This window comes from Condylura cristata, unplaced genomic scaffold, assembly GCF_000260355.1.
Source record: "Condylura cristata isolate star-nosed mole 26May11 unplaced genomic scaffold, ConCri1.0 scaffold00028, whole genome shotgun sequence".
Taxonomy (NCBI): Eukaryota; Metazoa; Chordata; class Mammalia; order Eulipotyphla; family Talpidae; genus Condylura; species Condylura cristata.
Window position 1 is genome coordinate 11,590,633 of NW_004567129.1, and position 11,678 is coordinate 11,602,310.

General features: G+C 53.7%; 1 protein-coding gene across 1 annotated transcript; it reads left to right on the forward strand.

The window, feature by feature from the left end:
* Nucleotides 1–462: 462 nt before the first annotated feature.
* Nucleotides 463–4,579, forward strand: LOC101626894 (chymotrypsinogen B-like). Its single transcript, XM_004690185.1, has 7 exons — nucleotides 463–514; nucleotides 2,157–2,260; nucleotides 2,377–2,456; nucleotides 2,534–2,612; nucleotides 2,847–3,015; nucleotides 3,877–4,001; nucleotides 4,418–4,579. Exons 1-7 carry the CDS (start codon nucleotides 463–465, stop codon nucleotides 4,577–4,579), a joined length of 771 nt encoding a protein of 256 aa, XP_004690242.1.
* The last annotated feature ends 7,099 nt before the right edge of the window (nucleotides 4,580–11,678 follow it).

Below are 11,678 nucleotides of genomic sequence, written 5' to 3' on the forward strand. Positions count from 1 at the left end.
CACAGGTTCCAAGCAAGGAACTGAGCCTCATGGGTTTGTCTTGCCTCGGCAATTTTCTAGAGCAGGCACAGAATCACCCTGAAGTTCTCAACTCTGTGATGTATGATAAGACTGAGCTCCCAGAACACCTGGGTGAGGCTCCCTTGTGGACGATCCTTTGCTTACCACCTGCCTGCTTGACAGAACCAGGAAACCCAGTTCCAAAAAGCTGGAATCTTCAAACCAGGACTTGCCAAGGCTGAGAAATGGCCAGCCGGCTGCCTTCCCCTAGAGCTGGCCTGAGAGATAAGCCGATACTAGGTTGGTGGTACCTTATCACCTAGGTCCCGTGAGACCTAAGTCCTGTGAGGATGGCCCTCAGGTCAGGGAAGGTCCTGAGGGCCTGGGAGGGGCTTGGGGTTCTTCGGGGATGTAAAAGGAGCCCCTGAAACAGGCAGCCTCACCCTCCCTGACTGCAGCACCATGGCCTTCCTCTGGCTTCTCTCCTGCTTCGCCCTGCTGGGAACCACTTTTGGTGAGTATCAGGGATGTGGGGACCACTATTCTGAGGGGGGTTGGCGAAGCTCTCCCCAAACTCCCAGTTACTGGGCATCAAGTCCCAGGCAACAGGCCTAAGAATTTTTGCTTGGGGTCCAGGCCGAGCGGGAGAGCTGCACCTCATTCCTGCTGCCTTGGGCCTCAAGCTTAGACTGTCCACCTGAACTTGCAGGGAAGGGAATATTCTTTCTAGGGCTTCCTGACCCCTAACACCCTGTGCAAGGCTTAGAAAATTACTGCCTGGGCCCAGAAAAGCAGTGCAGAGGTGGCCTGAGATTGCTGTGGGCACAGTTGGGGTGGTGACAAGAGACCTCCATGAGCTCCACCTGGAAATTCTAGTTAATGCCTGGTACTTGCTGAGTAGTTTAACACTTAAAAAAATAATATTATAACATCCATGTAGCTACCCCCATGATTATGCTTATGTTCCCTTCCCCAGAATTTCCCTAGGAATTTCTCTGACATCCCCACTAGGCTCAGCAGCCCCCCACGCCCTCCCCTCCCTGGGAAGGGGCCTCTGCTGAGTCCCTGCCTGTCACTCTGTGCCGACTTCACACACTCACCCCCTGGAGCTCACCTAGAACAGCGGGCTCCATGGGGGAACCCCTCCCTGTATCCCCTCCCTGTGTTGTCACAGCTGCTGTCCCTACTAGGGTGAGACCTCGGGTCCCTACTAGGGTGAGACCTCGGGTCCCTCCCTGCACAGGGACCAGCCCCCCTGCATTCCTGGGACGCGCCTGCAGGGGGCGCTGCTCACAGCGCCTGCTGGGGGTTTTCTGTTCTTATGAGGACCTGTTTGGAGTCACCAGCTGGAGGGAGTGGCGGGGCCATGGGGCAGGGGCAGGTGCTGCATGGAGCAAGGCCTGGGGGACCCTGGGGGTGCCCAGCTGCGGGAGGGGCTGGCCCTGCCCCCGCTTTTTCTTGTGGCCAAGTTCTCCCACCCCTGGGAGCGGCTGGGAATCCTGTGTCCTGACCCAGCAAACGTCCTGCTCATGTCAAGGGCCCTGTGTGTCCTCGTTGTCCTGGACATTCTGTTTCCTTGCCATGTCTTGATGGTGGAGAGTCAAAAATTCTTCTTCTATTTAATAATTAATAACCTTAATTTTTTGCAATGAAGTTTCCTGAAATCTCCAGAACAGAATATCCAGCCAATGTCAACAGGTCCAGCTCACATTTTGGCAAAGTGTCAGAGGGGTAATTCCCATGATTTTTGACTTTCTGAATAAAATCCCATAGCCCTTCACCCCATCCATCTCAAGGAGAGCTTTGTCTATGAGGGTGGCAGTGTTTGCTCCTTCTTTCTTGGGGAAAATTAGCCTGGGAGAGTCAGAGTGGGCAGAACTCCCAGCAGGGATGTGGGGATCAGGGACCCTCATTACTCAGCCTGTGTCTACTGCTCTGGCCAGGGGGACCCGGATGGGGCTGCCTGTCCCTCTGCATCCCTGTGGGGGGTGGGGGTCACTGGGCCAGCAGACTGTGTGGGGGGTCCTCCAAGCTAAAGTTTCAGGTGGTAGGGAAGTGCCCGAGGGGAGAGAGGCCAAGTGTGGACTCGTGCGCAGAACTGGGCCTCTACAGCCTGACTGGACCTTACCCTACTCAACATCCCTCTGCTCTCCCAGGCTGTGGTGTCTCTTCTGTTCGCCCTGAAGGGGTCGGCATAAGCAGGATCATCAATGGGAAGGACGCTCTCCCTGGTGCCTGGCCTTGGCAGGTGTCCCTACAGGTGAGGGGGAGTACGCATCTGAGTGGGTCACATTGGGGTGTGGCCCAGCAGGGGGCTCCTTCCCAGTTTAAGGTATGTGGTGTCCTGCCATCGCTCACTCTCCCCTGTTCCTCCAGGATCCCGCTGGCTGGCATTTATGTGGGGGCTCCCTGATTAGTGAGAACTGGGTGCTCACTGCTGCCCACTGCCAGATCAGGTACGTTCATGGGATGATGTTGGGGCTGGGGGAGAGGAGGGTAGACAGCCTCCTTCTCACCCCATCTGCTTCTCTAGCCCCACCTCCCTGGTTGTGGCTGGGATCACTGACCTGAGCTCAGATAAGAAGAATGCCCAGGTCCTGAAGGTTGCCCAGGTATGTCAGTCCCTAACCACCTGCCTGGGAGATGATGGGAGGTTGGGGGCAGGGGCAGCAGGTAGAAGCCCTGTCAGTTGGTTGAAACAGGACCCGTGGACTGGGCCTCAGATTCCCCCTGGACTGCCCTAGTCTGTGTCCTCTGAATGGGCACCTTGAAGGCATTTGTCTTGTCCAACCTGCAGATCCCTGATGGGTCCCAGGCCTCACACCTCCTCCCTGCCTCCCTGACAGGTGTTCAGGAAACCTGCAGATCACTCAAAATTCAATGACATTGCCCTGGTGAAGCTGGCCACGCCCGCCAACTTCACTGGCATGGTGTCTCCCGTGTGCCTGCCCAAAGCCGCGGGTGAATTCCCAGCGGGGACCATGTGCTGCACCACAGGCTGGGGCCGTTCCAACAGTGAGTGACCTCTTGTCATCCAGGAGGTGGTCGGGGCCCAGTCTCCCTTGCCATGAAACACAAAAGTCTCTGTTTTGGGATTTTTTTTTGGTGCCATAATGTATCCACTTCTTTATTACAACTTTCATTACGAAAACCTGACCAAATACTCATGGACACGAGATCCATGATGGTCTTGAATGGTCAGGTTCTGTAAACTCATCTCAGTCCCAGCAGGTCCTGCCTCACTCCCCTCACCCCGGGGTCCACAGTAACCCCAGCAGCATTGAAAGATCCCCCAGTCCTGAGTAGGCAGGGATCGGCCATCACCCAGACCTAGCTGGAGGTGAGGAGACCAAAGATAGTTTGGGGCCCCGAGAGTCCGGCCTGACATTGCCTCCCTGGTGCTGGCCCTGTCTGATGGCCTCCAGAGTCCTGAGTCCTTCGGCCCTGGCTGGGGCTACCCAGCTGGCCTTCCCATAGCACCTGGAGATACTTCCAGGAAGGCTCGGTGGGGGAAGGAGCTCTCTGTCACCCCCAGAGTGGAGTCACCTGTCAAATGGATATCAGTCTCCTTTCCTGGGGGGGTGAGGGGGCCGCCCACACTGTCCCTGTGCACCCCCACACCTGGATGTCAGGCCCAGGCCACAGCAGGCTGGCAGCAGGGCTCGTGTCATCACATGTCCTTGGGGAAAAGCCAGCCTGGCCTGGAGGGAATCACAAGGCCTGCATCCACTGAGGCTTCTCGGGTCAGATGGAGGCCCCGGGCCTAGCCCCAGCACCCTGGCATCTGTGAAGGAAGAGGGCTCTATGGGCCCCTCTTGCACCAGGGTGGGCTAGGTGTGTGTTCCCCCAACTGTCTTGCCCTCGTTATTTCTCTAGGAAAGACCTCGAAGCTGCAGCAGGCCTACATGCCGCTCCTGTCCCACGAGCAGTGTCTCAAGTACTGGGGAAATATCAGTAAAAAGATTATCTGTGCCGGGGCCAACGGCGTCTCCGTCTGCAGTGTATGTTGTTCTCGCCCCCCTCCCCTTACTTATGCACCCCCCTGGTCAGGCTGCAGGGCCCCTCCTCGTCTATAATCCCTTTACCTCAGCCCTTGCCCCAAGCACAGGGAAGCCAGGATCAGCACCTATGCACGCCCAGCAGATGGCTGTCTCTGGTCAGACTTAGGGGTGATGTCCCAGGGAGGCATGCTCTCACCCTCCCATGGGCTACGTTTTCCTGCCCATGTGTAGACCACAGCCCCAACCCTCCCATAGCTGACAGCAGAACTGGGCTGCACTGGCCAGATGAACTTTCTGGTGCTGGAATAAAATGCCACCCTGATATTTTTTGACATCATATGACTTGACCAGGTCAGACAGACCATGGTCCTGGCATCCCTTAAAGACTAACAAAAAGGTGTTTTCTCCTCCCACAGGGCGACTCTGGCGGCCCCCTGGTCTGCCAGAAGAATGGAATCTGGACCCTGGTGGGTGTCACCAGTATGGCAGCTAGTGGCTGCAAAACCAACTTGCCTAACATGTTTGCCTATGTCAATGAATTCATGCCCTGGATTCAAGAGACCATGGAAAAAAACTGAGCCCCAATTCCTCAGATCCCAATCCCAAATGTCCCCAATAAAAGCCTCTGTACAGACCCTGACTGCTTGTGTGTCTGTGACTGGGGAGGTGGCTGCAGTGCCCCTGTTCCCCACCAGGGGGCGGCGTGCTCCTCCCTTTCCAGCTCAGAGCCCAGAGCCCCTGTTTGTCAGGAGCTGAGGCCTTTGGTCTGGGCCTCCCTGCTCAGGGGACCCCTGGGGAGAGTCCACACACCTGCTGCAGCCTCATTTCTCAACCTGGTTTCTACCTCTTTGGAAGATGGGCTGATCCAAGGGACTTTGTGGAAGGCAGGAGTGCTCCAGGCCAGGCCATGTGTCCTCCCAGCAGGGTGGGCCCTGGACCCAGGGGGTCACCTAGGCAGGCTTGTCCCTCCCCATATGCTCCAGGCACCTCTCTTTGCCTTGAGCCCCTGCACCCCCATCCCAGACCATTCATGCAGTCTCCTCCCTCCCCTGCCTGGGAACCATGCTCCTGTCCAAATGCAGACTAAGTAGCTGGAAAATGTACCCTCCAGTCCCCCAGGGGACATCCCAGTCCTTTCAGGCCCCTCCTCTCTCTATTCTTCTAGGAATGAGGGTGGGGTGGATCTAGAGACTTTGCCAGATACATGTTCAATCTGTTTAACTCCCCCCCCCCCCCCCCAGGCAGGCTGGGTTCCTCTTTGCAGAGGTGCTGGGACTGGTTTCTCTCTCTTAGAATCACACATCTGATGCCTGATACCTGAATATCGACTCTTAGAGAACCTTAATTTCAACTTTTTCTCATTTCTTGCCAGGGATCTTCTCAACGGGATGTTACCCCATCTCCCATTAGTGACCCTGTGGCCCTTACATGCAGAAAATGCAGGGGAAAGCTTTGTGTTCACACTTTTCCCTAAGATAGTGAAGCATATCCTCTTGATCTCCACAGTGGCCTGCTCATTTCTTCTTGTTTTTGAGTCATTGCAAGCGCATGTATCAGACAAACATTCTAAACATTGTGATTATCACCCTTTGTGAAGCCAGAGTTCTGCCCCTGTGACCCAGGGGCTGTCCAGGGGCCTGGGGCCCTGGGGGTTCCCAACTTCCTTGCTCTTTGGTCTCACAAGATGCCCAGACTCTGTTCAGCTGTTTCTCTAAAATCCACTGAGTTGGAAGAGGAATTTCAAGCCCAGTCTGGTTTAGGGGATGCTGATGAATAATGTATTCTGGGGCCTTTCTAGACCTTTCCAGTGGACAGACCCAATAAAATATAATATTTTAAAACAACTCATGGTTTCAGAGCTATCTTCTGTCTGCTGACACTTAGAAAGCCCACAGGTGATGGTGGACTCTTCTCCACCACCCAGGTGATGGTGAAGCAGTCAAGTGGGGGCAGCACCCAGGGGTCCCTGGTCATCTCTCTGGGTGCTTTAGGAGGAGGAGGGGCCCAGCCTCATCCTGGGCTGTCTGTCCCTCCAGCCACCAAGACAACAGAAAAGCTTCAGCAGGCCTGAGAAGACCGAGTGGGAGAAGAACTGGAACACAGTGATGTCTGAGCTGATCTGCTAAGCTGGGGGCAAGGGTGTCACCACCCACACGGATGGTCTAGCTCTTACCCAGCACCGAAGTGTCCTGTTCAGGAACTAGCAGGACACTGACCCTGCCCCATTCCATTCACCCTTATCCCTTGCCAGTGCCCAGAAGTGACAGGACAGCACTGTCAGTGTCTCTGGCCGGGCTCCAGGCGCTCTCTCCCATGCCTCACCAGCCTGTAGTTCAGCCCATTTCAGACATGGCCCCGGGCCTGTTTGAGCAGTGGCTGAGCAGTAGACTCAATGGAAGGTTCTGGTGCTTACTGATGAGCCAAACTGAATATTAGGCACATTCCTGACATGATAAGGCTACGCAAGTGGCCTGGCACTAATTTCACAATTGCCAACAGATCCTTTCTCCTCCCATACGGAGACTCTGGTGGCCTCCAGTCTGCAAGGATGGGACGTGGATCCTTTGCCTTGGGCATCAAGTCCAAAGCAAACACCTTTGGCTCCACTTATAAGCCTTTCTTGTGTTCCCATGTCACTTATAATAGACCCTGTATTCAGCATATCCTGGCCAAGAACTCCAGCTCCCTCCACCCTAGCACCAACTACCCATAGTAAAGCCCCTGCACAAAGCCCTGACTGCTTGTGTCTGTGACTGGGGAGGTGGCTGCAGTGCCCCTGTCCGCCACCAGGGGGCGGCGTGCCCCTCCCTTTCCAGGCTCAGAGCCCAGAGCCCCTGTCAGGACCTGAGGCCTTTGGGTCTGGGCCTCCCTGCTCAGGGGGCTCTTGGGGGAGAGTCCAGGACACCTGCTGCAGCCTCATGTCTCAGCCTGGTATCTGCTGTTTTGGCTTCTGGGCTTCACCCAAGGAGCTCTGTGGAAGGCGGGAATGCTCCAGGCCAGGCCTTGAGTCCTTGGGCCCCAGCACCAAGAAGGCCCCACGTGCTCCAGGCACCTTTCTCTGCCTTGAGCCCCCTGTACCCCCCACCCCAGACCACCCATGCAGTCCACTCCCTTCCCTGCTTTGGACCCAGGCCCTGCACACTGTGAACTGAGTCGCTGGGACTCTGGGATCCCGCATCAAGGGGCCAGGACCATTTTCTCCGTAAGAGTCACACACCTTGCTGCTTGATGCATGATCAGCTTTGGTGAACCTAAAAATCGGTGATTACTTAGTTCTAACTTCTTTCTCATTCATTCTCTGGAATCCTTTTGGGTACGTCTCCCTATCTGACATCAGCGACCCAGTGACGTGTATAGGACATGCAGGAGAAGTGCTCCCATAGCTTCCTTTATCCATTCTTACAGTAGTGATCTGTTTCCTCCAACTCAAAGGTGGCCCATTAATTTTAGTTTTGCTTGAGTTCTTGGAAGCTCATGCATCAAACAAAAGGTTCTGACCATTGTAATTATTACCCTTCATGAAGCTGAAATTCCCCACTGTGGGGAATTGGCAGTGGGGGTGTTCGAGTCAGCACTGGGATGTTTGACAAAGTCACGTGAGTTCCAAGCTGCCTTGATCTCTGGTCTCTTAAGATGCCCCAGACCCTGAGCAACTATTTCTCTGAAATACCCTGAATTCCTACAGTAGAAAAAGAATTCAAGCTCACACTCTGGGTATATGAAACGCTCATGATTGGGGTAGTAGGGAATGTTTCTAGACCTTTCCAATGGACAGTACAAAGAGCTCTTTTACAAGAAATAAGATATGCCATGAATTTATAGAGATATTTGCACTTCAAAGCTAAGGCTGAAGGTCATTTACTTAACTGTAAATAGTCTACCTTAACATATTTTTTTAAAAGATTAATTTATTTATGTATACAGAACTGGGGTACAAGCCAGAGGTGCAGGGGCGGTGAGAGGATTCACCAGAAACAGAGCAGGGAGCAGAACAGGCAGATCAACGAAGTACACTGCTGAGGGGAGCAGCGGGCGGGTCAGGAGAGGTCTGCCTCACCCGCCTTGTGGGTCACCTCCTGGGCAGGTGGGGATCGAACTCATGCAGAAGTGGCTTTAGCTTCTTAGTGCTGTGCTTTAACCCAAAATATGTCAGGGAGGGCTTACCTTGACATATTTTTAGTTCTACACTAAGCATCCTCATTCTTTCATACAATGGGAATGATTGATGTAGAATACTCCATAATTATGTATTTGCTTTATCCCTTGCACATGCAAAGAACTAACATTTTCACACCAATATAATGAATGAAGTCAGCTGAACATTTCTGCTCTTCCATGATAGTTACTCTTCTCTCCACAGACCCTTGTGTTCTGATCTCTCTCTTACAGCCTGTTGAGCGCAGGGGTCCATCATCATGTATTGAGGAGGCCCTAATCTTGCCCATGTCTCAATAGCTGATTATTTCCCAAAAGCTCATCGTCTGGTTGATTTCTCAGAAAACGCTCCTGGCCCTGACAACAATGGGACTGGCAAAGTGGGCTCATTGACCACAGATGGAACTCTCTAGAAGAAGCACCCTCAAGACCTCTGCCCTTTTCTCAACTGGGTTCTTTTTTGTTGTTGAGTTTAGAAGTTCTGATTCTATCTAGTTATTGAACGCTTTTCAGTTATACATTTTGCAAATATTTACTCCAGCATTTTCCTGCCTTACCACTTTGGTAAGAATATCTATAGATGCACAGAATTTTCAAATTTTGATGTGGTCCACCACATTATTGGGTTTTTGCAAATGCTTTTGGTGTCGTGAGTGACTTTGATAACGATGCCATTGAACCTGAAGATCGCTTTGCCTCTATTGACATCTTCATACTATTAACTCTCCTCATCATGATGTGGGGTACGACAATGTGGGCCCTGAGCCTTGCTGCTGTGCTAGGGGAGACCCCGTCCCCGTTCCCACTTAGTGAGGGGTGGAGCGGAGCAGCCAGGAAATGGGGCGCTCTCAGAAGAGACGTGTGGAGAACAAGGGGCACATGGCCCTTGGCTTTGGACTTGCAGCAGGCATTTGGGGAGCTGGGAGGACACATGTGGGGGACCGGCTTGTCGGGCACTCGGAGAAGACAGGGGGCGAGAGACCCATGGGGGAGTCAGCAGTGGCAGCTTTGGTCTTGAGTTGTACCTGGGCCAGTTTGCTCCTTTCACCAGACTTGCCTGGCTCTTCCCCCACAGAACAGTCCCCACCAGACGTCGCCTTAGACTTTGGGCACATTTTCAGGCCTCAGTATCCTGACTTCAGGCCCATTGTGTCTGATCGGGCACTTGTCCATATGGAGATGGGAAACTTCAGAGGTATTACAGGAAACTGTAAACATAACTTCTTTGCTTCTCTGTGTACATTAATTCCATTAATTTCGCACACTAAGTCTATATTAAATTCGCGACTGTAGAGCTCACGAGGTTGGTGTTCAGGTGAGCTCCTCACTCCATACTAATGTTGCCACCCTCCAGGGAGGACATCCCAGCTGCAGGGGTGTGGGCGGAACATGGCCCTCAGCTGACAGGCCTCTCTGGAATGCCCTCAGCTGAAGAGAATCCCCTGGACCAAGGCCGAGCCTCCTCTCTGGGCGGCCACACCCTGATCGGTCAGTGGGTTAAAGGCCCCTCTGCTCACCCGAGCTGAGCCTGGTGCCCAGGGCCTGCCTGCAGCCCCTGCACCCTCCTTCCCTTCAGGGGTTGGGACCAGGGGCTCTCCCCACGCACTCCCTGCTGCTGGTCTTCACCTGGAGGCTGCTTCAGGGGGCCTGTAGTTGTGCCTTGGGCACCAGGACTGGACCTCAGAGTGGGCACTCCTCGGGGTTCTGGAGATCAACCCCAGGGCAGCTGGCCATGAGGACCCTTCACCGTGAGTGGGGGAGGCACCATCACAAGGTGAAAGTGAAGGTGAGGAGACTCCCATCTGATGAGATAGTGTCTGGTTGAGAGAGAATTCAGTGGGTGCCCTATGCGGGGTCTGAGTAAGCTGCGGGGGAGGAGGCTGAGGGAGCTGGGGCGGTGCTGTGCTCTTTGTCACAGAGACTCTGCTCCCTAGGGACTCACCTCAGGGTTGGGGGGTATGGGGGTGGGCTGGAGCAGATGCAGGCTGTGACCTGGCCCCTGGCCCTCACTGTGGAGGGGCAGCTGTCCCTCCCCTCTCTGCCGCCCCAGGCCTCCAGGCAGCATCACAGGAGGGCACAACACAGGAGGCCAGAGCCAGTGTGGCTTCAGGCTGCCTCTATCTGCTCTATAAAAAATACCTGATTCCAGGGAATACAAAGGCTTGGCTCCCTGCTTGGAGTGGTGAAAGGACAGGAGACACAATTGTCACTATCTCAATAAGTTCCCTGCCTGAAAATCGGGGTCCCTAATCCTCCAGGCCTGGCAACCCTCAGTCAGAAGTTGTACCCACTCAGTACTGTGAAGATGTCCAAAAACCAGGCGGCACCTAGTGGGGGTCCACCTTGCAGTCCCCTAAAATGTGCTATGTCAGCCTTCCCGAGTGACAGCTGGGCCTGTGAGTGGTTAGGGCCCCAGGAGCCTCTTCCTGCTCAGAAAATGTCCCTTGGGCCGAAAGGAGGCAACTCTAACCCAAATTTGAATTCACCAATAAAAGGCCAACAAAACATTAAAGTTTATGAGACAGTAATGCTTGGGGACATTAAAGCTAAAACTGTTCAAATGATTATGTTGCCTTTTTATTACCTAGAAAAATTATTGGAGCTGAAAGTATCACAACTAATTCCATGTGGAACAAAGTAAATGTAGGTGATCATCTCCTGAGTCAGGGGCACAGAACACCAAAATCTGACAGGTCTCAGCTATCACAGCCTGCAACCCTGCTGCATTGGGGACCCGCCCTGGATGTTCTTTCTGGTTAGGGTTTCTTCCTCACTGATGTGAGGGCCCCAAGGGCAGGGCCCGAACACCCTGCTCCTGGCCTCCTGGGCTCTCCTTCTTGTCCTGACATCAGTCCTGAGCTTCCTGGGTCCTCAATGGGCCATTTATGGTGTGGAAAGAAAGATCTATTCAAGATACTAAAATTTTAAATAACAGAGACTTCATAAAAATCTGACTTACACAAAAAGGGAATTTGAGCATGTTGATCCTTTCATGCACGCTGTGCTCGGAAGCTATAAATGATACTGCTAATTCTGAAGCCCCTTCTAGGAGGCAACAGATTTCCTCTTGCCTCAGAGGGTTTCAGCACAGACAGAGAAGCAGCCTGAAGTTCTGTGTTCTGTGGTCTGTGGCAAAGTGAGCATCTGCTCAGTCCAGGGTGCACAGCTGTATGCCCCAGAACACCTGAGTGAGGCCCTCTGTAGATGTGTCTCTGCTAAGCACCTGCCACCATCCATGGTGGACCCAGGGCCCACATGGGTTCCTTACACCAGGAGCAACCGATGCTGATCAGAACACCTGTGTCAGGCAGCTGCCCTTTCCCCGGGGGCCATTGTGTCCCTGGCTGAGGGCCAAGTCAGGAAGGGTTTGTAGTTCCTTATCACCTAGATCCTTAGATGACTACACAGGAAATGACACTTGGGCCAGGGGACTTCAGAGAGGACATGGGTGGTGCTTGAGTCTCCCAAAGGTATGTAAAGGGACCCAGAGCAGGCTGCCGGCAGCTCCTGGAAAGCAGCACC

Excerpts from the sequence above, each read along its gene's own strand:
- LOC101626894 (XM_004690185.1), top strand. The coding sequence starts at position 463 with ATGGCCTTCCTCTGGCTTCTCTCCTGCTTCGCCCTGCTGGGAACCACT. Across the intron at positions 515-2,156 it reads CCTGCTGGGAACCACTTTTG|GCTGTGGTGTCTCTTCTGTT; the intron begins GTGAGTATCAGG and ends CTGCTCTCCCAG. Across the intron at positions 2,457-2,533 it reads GCTGCCCACTGCCAGATCAG|CCCCACCTCCCTGGTTGTGG; the intron begins GTACGTTCATGG and ends CTGCTTCTCTAG.